The 16,583-nt window shown below is 50.0% G+C and overlaps 1 protein-coding gene across 5 annotated transcripts in view; it reads left to right on the top strand.

Annotated features, from left to right (window-relative positions):
- Positions 1–16,583, top strand: part of RPS6KA2 (ribosomal protein S6 kinase A2) — a 477,450-nt gene that overhangs the window by 378,000 nt on the left and 82,867 nt on the right. For 4 of the 5 annotated variants that reach the window (XM_049905278.1, XM_049905303.1, XM_049905313.1 and 1 more), the window contains 5 exons: positions 591–671; positions 4,049–4,128; positions 8,592–8,698; positions 12,588–12,625; positions 15,354–15,496. In XM_049905278.1, the coding sequence (XP_049761235.1) occupies positions 591–671; positions 4,049–4,128; positions 8,592–8,698; positions 12,588–12,625; positions 15,354–15,496 (449 nt within the window). The remainder of the gene's footprint in view (positions 1–590; positions 672–4,048; positions 4,129–8,591; positions 8,699–12,587; positions 12,626–15,353; positions 15,497–16,583) is intronic. The other variant, XM_049905293.1, reaches the window with a different exon arrangement.

Here is a 16,583-nt window from a genome sequence, read left to right as displayed (position 1 = left end):
TTTTGTCAGGTGTGACAGTAGTGCTATGGTCATGTAAGATCCTGTCTTTATTCTTAGTAGTTGTGTGCCAGAGTACCTAAGAGTAAAGTGTCGTGACATCTACAATTTATTTTCAAATTTTGGGGCTGGTGATGTGTCTCTGTGTGTGTGTGTGTGTGTGTGTGTGTGTGTGTATGCAGGGGGAGAAAGAGAGGAAGCAAATGTGTCAAAATGTTAGCAATTGTTGAATATCGGTGGAGGATTTAGGGACAGTCGTTATATAGAAAAACCTGTGAAAGCTGGAACCTGTGTAAGGCTGAAACCTCTCAGAGAAGGAAAATGCAAATATTTCCCACTAAAACGAGTGATAGAAAAGTGATAAGGCTATAGCCTGTCAAAGGCTGAAATCTTCCAAGACCTGGAAAAGCAAAGCAGCCCCATTGAGTTCCGGCTCTCACAGGTTTCACGATAGTTCTCTTTCAACTTTAGTGTATGTTTGAAAATGCTCGTAGTAACAAGTTGGGGGAATTGGCGATATCTGACTGCCTACGCTGGCCATTCAGCAGCGTGCCAGCTCCTGCCTCTGAAAGCCTGTGTCTCTCTCTTCACAGTCCGGGACCGCGTCCGCTCCAAGATGGAGAGGGACATTCTGGCCGAAGTGAACCACCCGTTCATTGTGAAGCTTCATTACGGTAAATGCAGTGAAAAGCAACTGCTTTTGAGAGGACCCAGGGGGACCTTCTCCAAAGTAAGAGGATTTAGAAAGAGCCACACAGGCCAGAAGGGAGAAAACCCCTGTAGTGAGAATGCTGTCCTGTCTGGCGGGGGATGGACTCTGTCTCTCCACGTCCTTCGCCTCTTTCATATCCGTCTTTCCTGAATGAGCAAAACGCCCTGTTGGCGTCTCAGAGGCCTAATTTTAGAAGGGCTGTGCAGTATTAATAATGAAGTTGACATCACTGACAATCTGGTGAGAAGGCCTCTCGACGCAGACCGGGGTGAATTCTGTGATGCTTTTGTGTTGTTCCAGAAGGAGACGCTGTACGACCCAGTAGTTTCTCTAAACCAGAAATGGTAGCACCTCGTGTGTTTAAGTGAACACTATGTCTCAAGCAGTTTGAAGTCCACTCACGAGCCCTCTAAACGTCCATTCAAGGTGGGCTATGATTTCCGCTTTTCACAAGAGGAAACTGAGGCACAGATCAGACGTTTTAATTTCCCTCTCATATCTGCTGTACCACACAATTTTTCTTCCTTTGCTTTCTCCTTCTTATCTCCTCAGAGAAGCAATACAGCCAATCTTCAAATTAAAAAAGAAAAACCCATAGCTAGGTGACTCGGGCGTTATACTACCACACTGCCGTAAAGTTTACTGCTTCTCGGGAATAACTAGAAAAGTGCGGAAAAAGGACAACAACCAAGCTGTTCCCTCGTGTGGTTTCAAAGACAAGAAGGGGTGGGCTTAGGGGAGATCGTGACTGAGACGTACAGAAACATGTAGCGAAGGCATAAACACGTGCCACAGAACAGGATGGAGGAGGCTTCCGAATCGTTTGGTGGCTCATTTCTTGTATTGCTAAGCAAACAATTCAGACTTTTTTAGAAATTAGGCGGCCAATCCTTTCAAAAAATAATAAAAATTCATATTTATTGTGTGGAATCCCTAGGTGTTGTAAAGGGTTAACACACTCAGCTGCTAACTGAAAGGTTGAAGGTTTGAGTCCACCCAGAGGCACCTCAGAAGAAAGACCTGGCAATCTATTTCTGAAAACTCAGCCATTGAAAACCTGGTGGAGTCCAGTTCTACTCTGACGTGCCCGGGGTCACCAGGAGTGGGAGTCCACTCAACGGCAGCTGGTGTCTATTTCACACGTGCTGTAAGCCGGCCCGTGCTGCGACCCCCTAGGCCCGGGGGCAGGTGCTGTTCCGTCTCTACCTTCTCGAGCTGAGGCGTGGAGAGGTCCACCCTCTCTCTGCTGTGGCCTCCTGCTGCCAATTCGCTGGTGTCAAACCCAGTCCTAGCTGCCATTTTAATTGGTTTCTGGGGCGCTTTTCTGGAGACTTTAAGAAGTGCACGTGTTGCAAAGACTTCTAATCAGATGCTCTGTATGGCCCCTGTGGTTGATGAAAAGATACCGTTCTCCGGGGCTGCCCACCAGGCTCTAGGATGGAGCAATTCATCCTTGGTTCAGTTTGCACAGCTCTGATCACAGGTTTCTAGCTGGAAGCTGTGTGCTCCTAACACCCCAACGTCTGTAATGTTTCTAGCATTTACTTTTAGAAAAGAAAATTTTGAAGTAGGTGGTGACACCAGGACCCCTCCCCTGTACATGAATAGATCCCGAATGGTGCACCTTTGATATCACTGATGGTGGTGATGGTACCTGTCTCTCTTCTCCGTCTGCTCACTGGCCCCTGGTTAACTGCGGCACACACTTGCTGCCTGGTGGCCTGGAGCTGTGTGTACCCACTGTGGCCTGAAACTTAAAACATAAACACGTAGTGCCATGCCCTGGTCACACCTGTGCTGAGACTCGTTATCGTGGTGTACAAGTAGTTGGTCTGACCGTCAGAGCCTGGCGCAGAGGAAGGAATCCAGCGGCGGCTCCATCATACCCTATAGAGGAGCAACTTCATAGGGAAGACGGCACCTTTCAGTGGTACTCAGCCTCGTGTCACTCACTAAGTGCTTTACAGCAAAAGTCCGCTTTCTGCAGAAGACAGGCTGAGCGCAGCCTGACCTAATACCGTGATCCTGAAAGCAAGGCTGAATATACACATGCTTTTTTTTCCCCTATGTGCTGGTCAGTTCTCCTTTTGTGATTAAAAAAGGGAGGAGAGTGCGAAAGAAAGGACAAAGGAGGGAAGAAAAGGAGAAGAGAAAATACCTCAAAACTGCTGAGAGCGAGCAAGACAATCTGTTACAGTAAGACCATGTTTGCCTGTTTTCCTGGAAAGCTGATCTCCAGCCCGGGTTCCAGGCCCGTTTCTTCAGTCCCTCCGCTTTGCAGATTCGGTAGAGTTATACGAACCAGGAGGAACTGGGCTTTTGGAGTAACGGAGAGATTGAGTCAGTGAAGGACGTCCACTCCAAGGAGACCTCCCCTTTGGAGACACGTTGCCCCTCTCTCCCACTATTGACATGTTGCCCCTCTCTCCCTCTGTCGACACGTTGTCCCTCTGTCCCACAGTTGACATGTTGCCCCTCTCCCTCTGTTGACACGTTGCCCCTCCCTGCCTCTGTTGACACATCGTCCCTCTGTCCCTCTGTTGACACATTGTCCTTCTGTCCCACTGTTGACACGTTGTCTCACTCTCCCTCTGTTGATACTTTGTCCCTCTCTTCCACTGTTGACATGTTGTCCCTCTCTCCTTCTGTTGACACATTGCCCCCTCTCCCACTGTTGACACGTTGTCCCTCTCCCCCTCTGTTGACATATTCCCCCTCTCTCGCATTGTTAATATCTTGTCCCTCTCTCCTTCTGTTGACATGTTGCCCACCTCTACCTCCGTTGACACGTTGTCCCTCTCTCCCACTATTGACATGTTGCCTCCTCTCCTCCTGTTGACACAAATTCCCCTCTCTCCCTCTGTTGATACGTTGTCCCTCTCTCCCTCTGTTGACACGTTGTCCCTCTCTCCCTCTGTTGACATGTTCCCCATCTCTCCCTTTGTTGACATATTGTCCCTCTCTCCCTCTGTTGACACGTTCCCCCTCTCTCTGTTGACACGTTGCCACTCTCTCTGTTAACACATTGTCCCTCTCTCCCTCTGTTGACATGTTCCCCATCTCTCCCTCTGTTGACACGTTGTCCCTCTCTCCCGCTATTGACATGTTGCCTCCTCTCCTCCTGTTGACACAAATTCCCCTCTCCCTCTGTTGACACGTTGTCCCTCTCTCCCTCTGTTGACACGTTGCCCCTCTCTCCCTCTGTTGACACATTGCCCCCTCTCCCTCTGTTGACATGTTGTCTGTCTCTCCCGCTGTTGACGCATTGCCCCCTCTCCCGCTTTTGACACGTTGCCCATCTCTTCCACCGTTGACACGTTTTCCATCTCTCCTGCCCAGCCTTTCAGACGGAAGGAAAGCTGTATCTGATCCTGGACTTCCTGCGGGGAGGGGACCTGTTCACCAGACTCTCCAAAGAGGTAAGCTTCCCTCCTTGACAAAGTGCCACGTGCTGTGGGTTTCTTTCTAGAATTCAAAGGACAAAGAGGGAGTGAATCACACTGGTGTGAGGGCTGTGTATGTGTGAGTGTGAGAGTAAGTGCAAGTGTGAGTGTGAGACACTGAGCATGGGAGTATATGTGTGAGTGCATGTGAGTGGAAGTGTGTGTGTTTGTGGGGGTGAGAATGTGAATGTGTATTGGAGTGTGTAAGTGGGAATGTGTGTGAGGGTATGTGTGTGAGTGTGTGTGTGTGAGTGCACATGTGTGAGTGTGGGGGGTGCAAGGGTGTGAATGTGTATTAAGAGTGTGGTTGTGCGTGGAGGTGTGGGGGTACGTATGTGTGAGTATTGTGTTAGAGTGTGGGCATGTGAGTATATGTATATGTGTGTGGATGTGTGAGAGAGTGTGTAGGTGTTTGTGTTGTGTGTTGAGTGTGTTGAGTGTTGTGTTGAGTGTGTTTTGAGAGTGTGAGTATGTGTGTGTTGAGAAAATGAGTGTGTGTTGAGTGTGCATATGTGAGAGGGTGTGTTTGAGTGGGTGCGTTTAAGTGTGTGAGAGTGAGTCTGTGTGGGTGGGTGTCAGTACATTTGTTGAGTGTGTGGGTATGGGTGTGTGTGTATGTGAGTGTGTGTGTGAGTACATGTGTGAGTATGGGTGTGAGGGCGTGTGTGGGTGCATATATGTGAGTGTGTGTGTATCTTGAGACTGAGTGTGTGCCATGTGCGTGTGTGTGTGTGCGTGTGTGTTGTGTGGTTGCACAAACAAGACACCCAGCATCCTTGAAAGATGGTAAGAGAAACGACCCCTGTAAAGCTGTAGAAACACCAAGGGCAGGAGCAGATGTGAGCCAAACCTGGGTCATGATAATGGTGCTGAAGGGCACATTTCACTCTCCGTCACAGGAAGGTGCTACTCACACAAGCTGGCTGGGATGCTGGGACATGACTCTCACAGGTCGATCATGTTCGGAGCATCTTATCTGGTCTCCACACTCTCAGACATCTTTGTGACCCTCGGCCACTTCACAACCCCAGGCTTTATCCTCAACCTCTCAGTACCTTCAATGGGGATTTCCTAGAATACTTCTTAGTGTGCCGTGAAAGCTTTCTGTCCACTAATGGACTTGAAAAGCACTCTGCTACATGGGCTGCAAAAACAGAATTCTGCCCATGGCAGTGTAAAGCTCGGCTTTCTAATTCTACTTGTTCCATCCACTACTCCTTTATTCAAAGCAAAGAATGATGCAGGCAACAGTGTGTCAATAAAATACATACAGCAGGTGTCTAATACTCCTGACGTGCATTTACCAAGCACGTTATTGTCGTTCTTAGCTGCCGTTGACTTGGCCCTCAGCTCGTGGTGGAACCAAACACTACCCAGTGGCTGGTTTTCACAAGTAGAGTGCCAGGCCTCTTTCTTCCTAGTCAATCTTGGTCTGTAAGCTCTGCTGAAACCTGTTCAGCATTATAGCAGCGCTCAAACCTCCACTAACAAACGGAGTGTAGCTGCTCTTGAGGTACGTGGGCCATGAATGGAACCCAGGTCTCCCGCATGGAAGGCAAGGATTTTGCCATTGAGCCACTACTACCTCATTTATCGAGCATGTTGTTGTTATTAGGTACCATCAAGTCAGTTCCAACTCACAGTGACCCTATCTACGACAGAATGAAATGCTGCCTGGTTCTATGCCATCCTCACAATCGTTGTTATGCTTGAGCCCATTGTTGCAGCCACTGTGTCAATCCATCTCATTGAGGGTCTCCCTCTTTTCCGCCGACCCTCTACTTTACCAAGCATGATGCCCTTCTCCAGGGACTATCCCTCATCATAACATGTCCAAAGTACGTGAGACCAAGTCTCGCCATCCTTGCCTCTAAGGAGCATTCTGGCTGTGCTTCTTCCAAGACAGATTTGTTCATTCTTCTGCAAGTCCATGATATATTCAATATTCTTTGCCAACACCACAATTCAAAGGCGTTGATTCTTCTTTGGAATTTCCACATTGTGTTTATTGACTATAACAGTGCTTTTCAAACTACTTTCTCCCTTGTTTTTTTTTAACTCTTCACTCATATCTTTTTTTGCAAGAGGTTCCTTTCTCTTGCATGAAACTCCAAGATGACTCTAGCTCAAAGTGGAGCCATTCGTAGGAGCAGGGGAGGGGATACTCTCTTCCTCCCCCATTTTCTTTGGTCCCGTAGGCAATGGCATGACACAGATCTATTGGGCTCCTTGTATTGTAGTAGGTTGAAAACCACTGGGCTAGAAGGGTCAAGCCCAAGTTCTGTGAAATGCCCTTTCTGAGCAGGTGTGTGATCCCTGCGTTTGCCGCATACCTCATGTCATATGTTTCCTGAGGGGCTGGGCCTGTGACATCTGCCTCTTCCTCAGAGGATATCATTGATTTGTTCCTTCCCCACTCAGCTATAGGAAATCAGACCACTGGGGTCTGGTTTTGTCCAACACCTAGTAGTACTGACCCAAAAGGCAGCAATAACTAACAAAACACCCTGTCATGTCTCACAGCAAGATAGCACACCCCCATGGGACCCTCTATTTCAGAGCAGAGGTGACGTTGTCAAAGGTTGGCAGGACAGACACTGGGAGTTGGTGGAAGCACACGGAAGCTACTCCCCCAAGTTCTCCACCCAAGAACTACACCCGCAACATTTGACCACGTCTGTCCCCGCTGACCACCTCCAGGGGCTCACATCCTGAGGTTTTTCATCTATGGAGAAACTATCTGTTGTGTGTACTTGGAAACCACATGGGGATGTGCCCTAAGAACTGGAAAAGCACAGAAGTAAGGTCCTCAGAACGTCAAACCATAAACACAGCCCACGGTGGACCAGAGCACAGACACGTGCAGTCAGCAGGGAGCGAGCTAGGCTGCCAGCAGAATGTGACGGAACACATTCACCTATGTAGAAGAGAACTAAGCAGCCAGAGAGGCATGGGTTAGCACGGAAGATAGAATGAGACATCAGAGTAGTGGACATACTGAGGTGGGTTGTGCCCCTCTGCCACGTCCAGGACCTATGGAGCAGGGGTGTCCCAGCCCATTTGGAAGCATCCTTTTGGGAAATGGAGCTCTTATCTGTGTTAGCTTGACAGCAGGAAACATCCAAGCCCCTAGCCACCCTTAGTCCAGTCCCAGGCTCACCAGGCAACTTTCCGATTGCGTAGTGATTTCTCATATCTGCCTTCAGATGGAGAATTTGGTAACATTATAGACTTCAAGTCTATATTGATTTCTTATAGTGAATGTCAAATATGATTTATGCTAACGACCTGGCTTCCTATTAAGGTGACTACAAAAAAAATATGCGGATTGTAACAACGATCAGGTGATAGGGCAATGTGGTTGTTGTTGTTAGTTGCCAACGAGTCAGCGCTGACTGATGACAACCTTGTGTGCAACAGAACAAAACGAGGCCCGGTCCCGTACCGGCTTCGTGATTGTTGGCATGTTTGAGCCCATTTTTGCGGCTATTGTGTCAGTGCATCTCATTGAGGGTCTCCCTCGTTTTCGTTGACCCTCTACTTTACCAAACATAATGTCCTTTTCTAACTGTTGGTTTTTCCCGATGACGTGTCCAAAATAAGTGAGCTACAGTCTTGCCATCCCTGCTTCTAAGGACCATTCTGGTTGTAGAAATAATGACTTTGAAGTCTATTGGGCACCTTGGATGGTTAAGGTCTCCCAGATAGCTGGCCTCCATCTCATGGACATTGGGTTGTCCCAGGGCCTGGTCACCCTGAGCCTGCCACACTGGCCTCTGTGTTCGCAGAGACTTGAACACCTGAATGAGGCCCCCAACCGTGACACCCTCTCCTCCTCCGCACCCAGCTCAGAGCACACCACGCCCTGCAGTGCACGCACTCTCAGCTGATCCTACATTCTGAGGTGTCGTATCTGTTAGAACTTTTCCCACGCTGGGTAGCCAGCAGGTCCACTGAGGTCACTAGTTTGCACTAACCCAAAGTAGAAGAAAGGAGGAACAAGACTCAGGATGGAGTTTTCAATAGCTGCTCCTCAACTCTTCACTATTTGTGGCTTCATTGTTTGTTTAAAATGCCATGAATTTGCATCAAAAGCACTCATGTTAAAATATAAGCCCAGAATACATTCCATAGCTCGTTGGTGAGGCAAGAAGACAGAGGAGAGAATTGTTTCTGATGGCTTCACTCACAAGGCGAATTAAGCCAACTTCGTATGGGAGCTTTCTTCTTCTTTGCTTATCTAAGACTATAAAGAGGACTCATTTTCCATCTTAAGAGCCAGGAAAGCCTTGTTAGCGGGAGTCGCGATTTTCTCTGGAGTGAAATGGACAGCAGTGTACACTTTCTGGCCTGAGTCTTGGTTTATCTGGCAGAGTTCTTTAAAACAAACCAGCCACAGAATAAGGTCAACAATCTTGTTCTTTTCTTTTTTTCACTAGGTAATGTTCACTGAAGAGGATGTCAAGTTCTACTTAGCAGAACTAGCCTTGGCCTTAGACCACCTGCATGGCCTGGGGATCATTTACAGGGATCTGAAGCCTGAGAAGTAAGTGAGAAGGGAAGAGGGCCAAGGCCTCAAAAGCCCACTTGCTCCTTACTCCCTGCAGCCCACAGTAGCAGCTATTTTTCATATTTTTTTCCAAGCAAGTGCAGATCAGAAAATAGCTGGGGGGCAGGTGTCTCCTGTCACCAAATCCTACGCAGGGCTTCCAAGTAGGGCAAGCAAATTCCACTTCCCTGCCCCTGAAAAGGTGTACAGAACACCTTGGTTCATGCTGACGTGTGTAGGAATTTCACAGCGCCTTTCTCACCTGATCCTCATAGAAACTTTCTTGAGAGAAGCCAGGCCAGTGTGGGTGTCCACACTGCACAGGTGAGGCAGGAGCTGGGAGGAGAACAGTGTTGGTGTCCGTACTGCACAGGTAAGGCAGGAGCTGGGAGAAGAACAGTGTTGGTGTCCACACTGCACAGGTGAGGCAGAGCTGGGAGGAGAACAGTGCTGGTGTCCACACTGCACAAGTGAGGCTGGAGCTGGGAGGAGAACAGTGTTGGTGTCCACACTGCACAGGTGAGGCAGAGCTGGGAGGAGAACAGTGCTGGTGTCCACACTGCACAAGTGAGGCTGGAGCTGGGAGGAGGCCAGCCTGTGATTTCTGACCCCACGTTCGCTCTCTCATGCTCTTGGGTAGGTGAGATTCATCCTGCCATTAGGAACACCCCAAATATCTTCACCTCTGAGTTAGTCTCTTCCTCGCCCCCGACCCCCTAAGCTAGCCCCAACCCCCATTCTCTCCACTGTTGTCCCCTAGGTTTAGTAAACTCTTTCAGCTCCTTCAATAAAGTCAAGGAAAACTGTCAATTACCCTTTTCTGAAATAACTATTTAGCACATTTGTAGGTGACAAGTCGGATTATCTTTTCTAAGACTTTATCTAAAAGACAACGGCACCAGAATTCCCAGCCCCAAATTCCAATAAGATTTGTGTATTGTTGACAATGAGAATCTGTGGTATTATTTTTAGTATATTTTGCTAATCTATTCTAAATTACAAAAAGTTTTTAGAAAACCTGAACACATAGCTGTCAAGTTCATTCTGACTCAGAGCGACGCTATAGGACAGAGTAGAACTACCCCATATAAAGTCCCTCCAAAATAACCGAGTTCCCGTGTCAGGTTTTTTCTTACATGTCATGAGTAGAGCTGACACATAAATGAGGAGGCACCCACTTTGAAAGAAGAGATTTAACGGATGCAGTTAAGCACTCAGCTGCCAACGGAAAGATCAGCGGTCAAACCCACCGGCCACTTTTTGGGAGAGAGACGTGGCAGCCTGCTTCCATTAAGATTTATAGCCTTAGTAACCCTATGAGGCAGGTCTGCTCTATCCTACAGGGTCCCTATGAGCTGGAATTGACTCGATGGCAACGGGTTGTCTGTTTGTTGTTTTTGGTTCAATTGACTGATCACCTCCTGTTCACCCTGTGGTCCAGCTGAAAGGGGAATTGGGAGGGTGGGTGGAAAGCCTTTCCCGCTGGGTGGGGGAATATCTGGCAAGAGCATGAATCCATGGTTAGGCCTTCAGGGTCTTGTGAGGCTCAGAGGTGTGCAGACAGCCCTTGAAATGTCGGGTCTACATCACGCTGGCCTCAGCAGGGTTCCCAGGGAAAGTGCCTGCTCCTCTCACCTCTCACCCGCTGCTCAGTGCTCTGTGAGGTTGATTATACCCCACGGGATAAGATGGCGCTGGCGGGCCTGGCCAGCCTTGGGCACACAAGGCCGCCCGTGCTGTGAGTCAGGACTTCATCACCGAGGGTCAGTCAGGAGCTGGGATTCCAGGTCCCATCTTCTCTCACCTGCATCCAATGGAGAAAAGTAAACCTTCTTGGAAGCCAATTAGACTAACTGTGCAGCCTATACGGGAGACCTCTGGGTTTGCCTAGAACCCAGGTCGCTCCACACGCACACGTGATACGAAGTGAATTTGCCCGTGAGCAGAGGGAACTTTGTATGACGCAGGGCTGTGACTTAACTACCCATGAGGTGAAACATCCTTAGCCACAGTTGTAAAGTAAGTTTTTAAATGGCCATAAAAAGCCCTGTCCTGAGCAATCCCAGAGAAAGAACAGGATCCTCTTAACTGCAGCCATCTCCCTCAGAGAGCAGGAGCGTGAGGCCAAATTCAGAGTGGATCCCACTGCCGGGGTGTCGGTGCCGGACACCTTGGTCATCACTCTGCCCCCATCCTAGTGTGAAATTAGCAGGTGGTAACTGCAGCCAGGCCTGCTGTCTTTGGTCCTTGCAGAGGTCATCTCAGAAGCTGATCCCATTTTAATCACCTTCTAGCTCATGGATACCATGTTACAGACGTCCATGTTCAGGTAGCTGTCTGGTGTCCTCACCCCCAGTTGATGTGCTTGTCGTGGCTGCCCCGTGTCCTGTGCACACATGCAGTCAGCGTGTGCTCATTTGCTCCTTTAAAGGTCAAGGTGGTCCTTACAGTCAAAGACAGTTACTTGCGGGGTTGAAGGAAAAGCTTTTGTTGTTCAATTAGAATTATTAGGGAATTCATCTTGCAAGTCGCTCATTTCTGGGTAAACGCCAAGTATAACAGAAAAGCCACCCTAAGAACATTTCCCCATTCATTATAAATTGTCATCTTCGTTATATGCTGTGACTTTTCTCTTTCTGTTTCCATGAAATGAGTAGCTGTCTTCTTAATCTCACCACTGATTTTTTTTTTTTTTTTTCCAGAAAGGCAAAAAACTAGCTGCTATCCAGTCAACTCTGACTGCTGGCGACCCCATGTGTGTCAGAGTAGAACTGTGCTCCACAAAGTTTTCAGTGACTAATTTTTCAGCAGTAGATTTCCAGGCCTTTCTTTTGAGGTGCCTCTGGGTAGACTAGAACCTCCAACCTTTTGGTTAGCTGCTGAGTGTGTTAACTATCTGCCCCACCCAGGGGTTCCTTCAGAAAGGCATCATTTATGAATCCTTAAAACTTTGCCGTTGTTTCTGTCCATCCCCTCTTGGGTCTCTTTAGGGCTGGCTTGGTGCATCTAGGGTCTGGGATGGAACGGGATTTGATTACAGACAAAAGCAGAAACAGAGATGGCTAGGGCTACAGGGATCTGGGTGTCACTGCCCGAGACCCCAGCCCCAGCTCAGAGTTTCAGGAGGAAGGCGTTGGCTCAGAGCTCACCTGTCTCCTGAACCAGGTGCTCTGCCCAAGGCAGGAGAGCAGGGAAGGACAAGGCCACATCTCAGTCCTGGGCATCCAGATACACGTGATCTGTGACATGGCAAGGTCCCAGGGGACAAGAGGGGCCGGTGGCTGGAAGAAGGCACCACCCAGTGTTCATCCCCATCACAGAACAAAGCCTACCCAGCCCCAAGAGCTGTCACTGCTGAGTCACTGCCGTGCACAGGCTCACAGCAGTCAGGACTGTCCCGAGAGTGCGTGCGGGGGTGCCACGGGCTAGAGGGGAAAAGCTGGTTCCTGGCCACGGGGGCCTTGCCTGGGTGCTGAAAAATCACTTCCAAGTGGCTCTGGGTCTCCGTGGGCCGGAGTATCCCAGTGCCCTCTCAATACTATTCTTCACACAGACGGTCTGTAGAGTTCCGGCATCTTCCCCCGGGGGCTCAGTTAGGTCTAAAGCCTGCAAACCCCCAGCTTCTGCCTGACAGGCCACACGCAGAAGCAGGCAGGAGCCTCCGGGCCTCCCTAAATAGCCGTCATCTGAATACTCCCTGCGGCAGAAGCTGTTGAGTTGGGAAGCAGTGACCTGAAACCCCATGTTTAGAAAATGACAGATGAGGTCAGCTGTGCCCAGACCCCAGGAAGCCTCCGCAGACGAAGCTGTCGTGGCGTCCCCTCTGACCTCAAAGTGCCGGCCGGGTCTCTTTCTAAAGCATTTCTCCTCTCTCACTTCCTTTCAGCATCCTCCTGGATGAAGAAGGACACATTAAGATCACAGGTTTGTACAAAACACCTGCTCCCTCTGTGACTTCATCCCAGGCCTGGTAAATGTGGGGGCCAGTTTGAAGCCAGCGCCCTGCGAGCCAGCCCGATTTTGCAGGTGCTCCTCAGATCTGGCCACATTGTTTGTGGATGTGGACTAGTTATGCTACTGTGTGTTCCCACCAGAACTCCCAGGCAGACATTTTTTCCCTCTCTCTTCTCCATGCCCCTCATTTTTCCTCCTCGCCTGCTGAGCCCCCTCCAGGGCCCCTCCAGCACACCATTGTTGGCCCTCAGCCTTGCTGAGTTCTGGATGTGTGTAAGACCCTGGGGCACAGTCTGACTGTGGCACGTGTCCTGAGCCAAATTCGAGCACCCCGCACCACAGCCTGGGTGCACTGCCACTCCAGCGCCACCATTTCTCCTGTTGTTGTTAGGTGCCATCGAGTTTTGTTAGGTGCCATCGAGTCGGTTCTGACTCATAGCGACCCTGTGCACAATGAAACACAGCCCAGTCCTGCGCCATCCTCACAATCAGTGTTATGTTTGAGCCCATTGTTGCAGCCACTGTGTGAATCCATCTCGTTGAGGGTCTTCCTTTCTCCCTGACCCTCTCCTTTACCAAGCATCATGTCCTTCTCCAGGGACTGATTGCTCCTGATAACCAAAGTATATAAGAGGAAGTCTCACCATCCGTGCTTCTGAGGAGCATTCTGGCTGCGCTTCTTCCAAGACAGATTTGTTCTTCTGGCAGTCCAGTATTCTCCACCAGCACCATAATTCAGTTCTTCTTTGGTCTTCCTTAATTCATTCTCCAGCTTTCACGTGCATATAGCACAATTGAAAACACCATGGCTTGGGTCAAGTGCACCTTAATCCTTAAAATGACATCTCTGCTCTTGAACACTTTAGAGAGGTCTTTTGCAGCAGATTTGCCCAATGCAATATGTCCTTTGATTTTTTGACTGTTGCTTCCATGGGCGTTGTTTGTGGATCCACGTAAAATGAAATCCTTGGCAACTTCAATCTTTTCTCCATTTATCATAATGTTGCTTATTGGTCCAGTTGTATTTTTTGTTTTTCTTTATATTAAGGTGTAATCCATACTGAAGGCTGTAGTCTTTGATCTTCATCAGTAAGTGCTCCTTAATCCAGGAAGCTGGACTATATGAAGAAGAATGAGGCATCAGGATTGGAGAAGACTCTCTAATGACCTGCGATTTGCAGATGACACAACCTTGCGGAAAGTGAAGAGGACTTGAAGCACTTACTCATGAAGATCAAAGTCTACAGCCATTCCTCCTTGACCGCTGCCAGAAACCCAAACGAAACCGTCGCTGTCAAGTTGACCCTGACTCGTGGCGACCCCATGTGCTACGTGCAGAACTGCTCCATAGGGTTTTCATGGCTGTTGTCTTACAGAAGCAGATCACCAGGTCTTTCTTCCATCGCACCACTGGGTGGATTCGAACTGCCAACCTTTAGGATAGAAGTGGAGTGTAAATCTCTTGCACCACCCAGGGACCTTTGGACCACTACAGGCACCTCCCTACTCACGGCCCATCATCCTCCCCGCCACCAGGGGCAAGTCAGACTGAAAACGCCCTCTGGTTCCACAACCCCCCATCTGTACAAGTGTCCTGCAGCTGCTGAAACAAATCACGGCGATCTCCGTGGCCTAAAACAGCACACATTTATCATCTTACTGACCTGGCGCTCAGAAATCCAAACTGGGGCCAATGTCAAGGTGTCAACAGGGCAGGTTCGCCTGGAGGCTCCCGGGAAAATCTATCCCTGGCCTTTTCTACCTTCTAGAGGCCACCTGCATGCCTTGGCTCATAGCCCCCTCCTCACATCACTCCAACCTCTACTCCGTCATTTCATCTCCTTCTCTGGCCCTCCAGCCTCCCTCTTATGAGGGTCTTAGTGATCACATTGGGCTCACCCAGATAACCCAGGACAGTCTCCTCTTCTCAATACTATCATTGAATCACGCCTGCAAGTCCCCTTTGCCCTGCGAGGTGCCATAGCCCAGGTCCCGGGGTAAGACGTGGCAGTCCATGAGGCCCTTTCTCTGGCCACCGTCCCGGCCTCATCCCTGTGCATGCCCACACTGTAGCCGTCAGTCATTTGACCAGCAGGCCCCTGAACCAAACGCACTCCACCTCAGGTGGGGCCTTGGTGCAGGTACTGCTTCCTTTGGACATCCTGCCTCCCTGCCTGTGCCCCTGGGGACACCTGCTCCTCCTCAAAATTCAGCTGGGGCCTGACCCTCTGCCTGAGGCTTCCTGGGAGTCCCAGGCCCCTCCTTCTCTGCTGATGGGCTCCTGGCGCTGGGCCCCAGAGCTCCAGGTTGCTTATCTGCACCTCCACCTTGTCACTGAGGACAGGGTTTGTCCTTTGTATCTGGTGTCCCCAGAGTCTAGCATCACGCATGCAGTAATTGCACAAAAATGCCGTTAAATATTTTAAATGCCTATTGATGTTGAAAAATTAGAATTTTTGTATTTCATGAACTTAGACACCAAGTGTGACTGTCCATTTGGCCGACTTTCCAGAGCTCCCTCTGTGGCCGTCACACAGGATGCTGGGTACCCCACTGTCTGGGTGTGGCCTCTGGCTGGAGTGGCTGCTCTGGTCAGACTTGGGCTTTACCTCTCATCTCACCAGTCAGGAGTCTGCATAGGGACCGCTGAACACAACTCGTGAGTTGAAGAAAGGCTCTTTGTTGTTCTTACGTTTAGATTTCGGCCTGAGCAAGGAGGCCATCGACCATGACAAGAGGGCGTACTCGTTCTGCGGGACCATCGAGTACATGGCGCCTGAGGTGGTGAACCGGCGGGGCCACACGCAGAGCGCCGACTGGTGGTCCTTTGGCGTGCTCATGGTAAGGCCCTTCCTGGTCCTGGGATCCCTCAGTTCATGGTAAGGTCCCTCCTGGTCCTGGGGCCCCTTGGCTCATGGTAAGGTCCCTCCTCCCTCCTGGTCCTGTGGTCCCTAGGCTCATGGTAAGGGCCCTGCTGGTCCTGGGGTCCCTCAGCTCATGATAAGGCCTCTCCTGGTCCTGGGGTCCCTCAGCTCATGGTAAGACCCCTCCTGGTCCGGGGGGGTCCCTCAGCTTATGGTGAGGCCCCTGCTCGTCCTGGGGAATCCCTCAGCTCATGGTGAGGTGCCCTTCTATTCTGGGTTGGTGCCTCAGCTCATGATGAGGTGCCCTTCTGTTCTGGGGGGTCCCTCAGCTCATGACGAAGTTCACGTCTGTTTTGGGGGTCCCTCAGCTCATGGTGAGGTAGCCTCCTGTTCTGTGGTCCCTTAGCTCGTAGTAAAGTGCTCTTCTATTCTGGGGGTCCCTTGGGTCATGATGAGGTGCACTTCTGTTCTGGGGGTCCCTCAGCTGATGGTGAGGTGCCATTCTGTTCTGGGGTTCTTTGGCTCATGATGAGGTACCCTTCTGCTCTGGGGGGTCCCTTGGCTCATTTTGAGGTACCCTTCTGTTCTGGGGGTCCCTTAGCTCATGTCGAGGTGCCTTTCTGTTTGGGGGGTCCCTTGGCTCATGGTAAGGCATGCTTCTGTTCTGGGGGGTCCCTTGGCTCATGATGAGGTACCCCTCTGTTCTGGGGATCCCTCGGCTCATGGTAAGGTGCCCTTCTGTTCTGGGGTCCCTCAGCTCATAGTGAGACACCTTCTATTCTGGGGGCTCCTCAGCTCATAATAGGTGTTCCCTCTTATTCTGGGGGTTCCTCAGCTCATGGCAAGCACATGGTGAGGCACCCTTCTTATCTGCTCACAATGACTGTGTTCATTCCTAAAGCGGGCTTTTGAGATCATGGGATGACCATTGGAAGAACACGATGTTTGAAAGACATCAAATCAGACAAGGGACAGGCCTCCTTCCTGAGCCTCATGCCTCCTGGCAGCCACCATCTGTTGTCTATCCCAGATTCTCACCATCGGAAAATAAAACGGGATGGGGA

The sequence above is a fragment of the Elephas maximus genome, chromosome 1 (assembly GCF_024166365.1).
Source record: "Elephas maximus indicus isolate mEleMax1 chromosome 1, mEleMax1 primary haplotype, whole genome shotgun sequence".
Classification (NCBI taxonomy): Eukaryota; Metazoa; Chordata; class Mammalia; order Proboscidea; family Elephantidae; genus Elephas; species Elephas maximus.
Note: the sequence above shows the minus strand (reverse complement) of the source record. Positions and strands in the feature narration are given on the sequence as shown.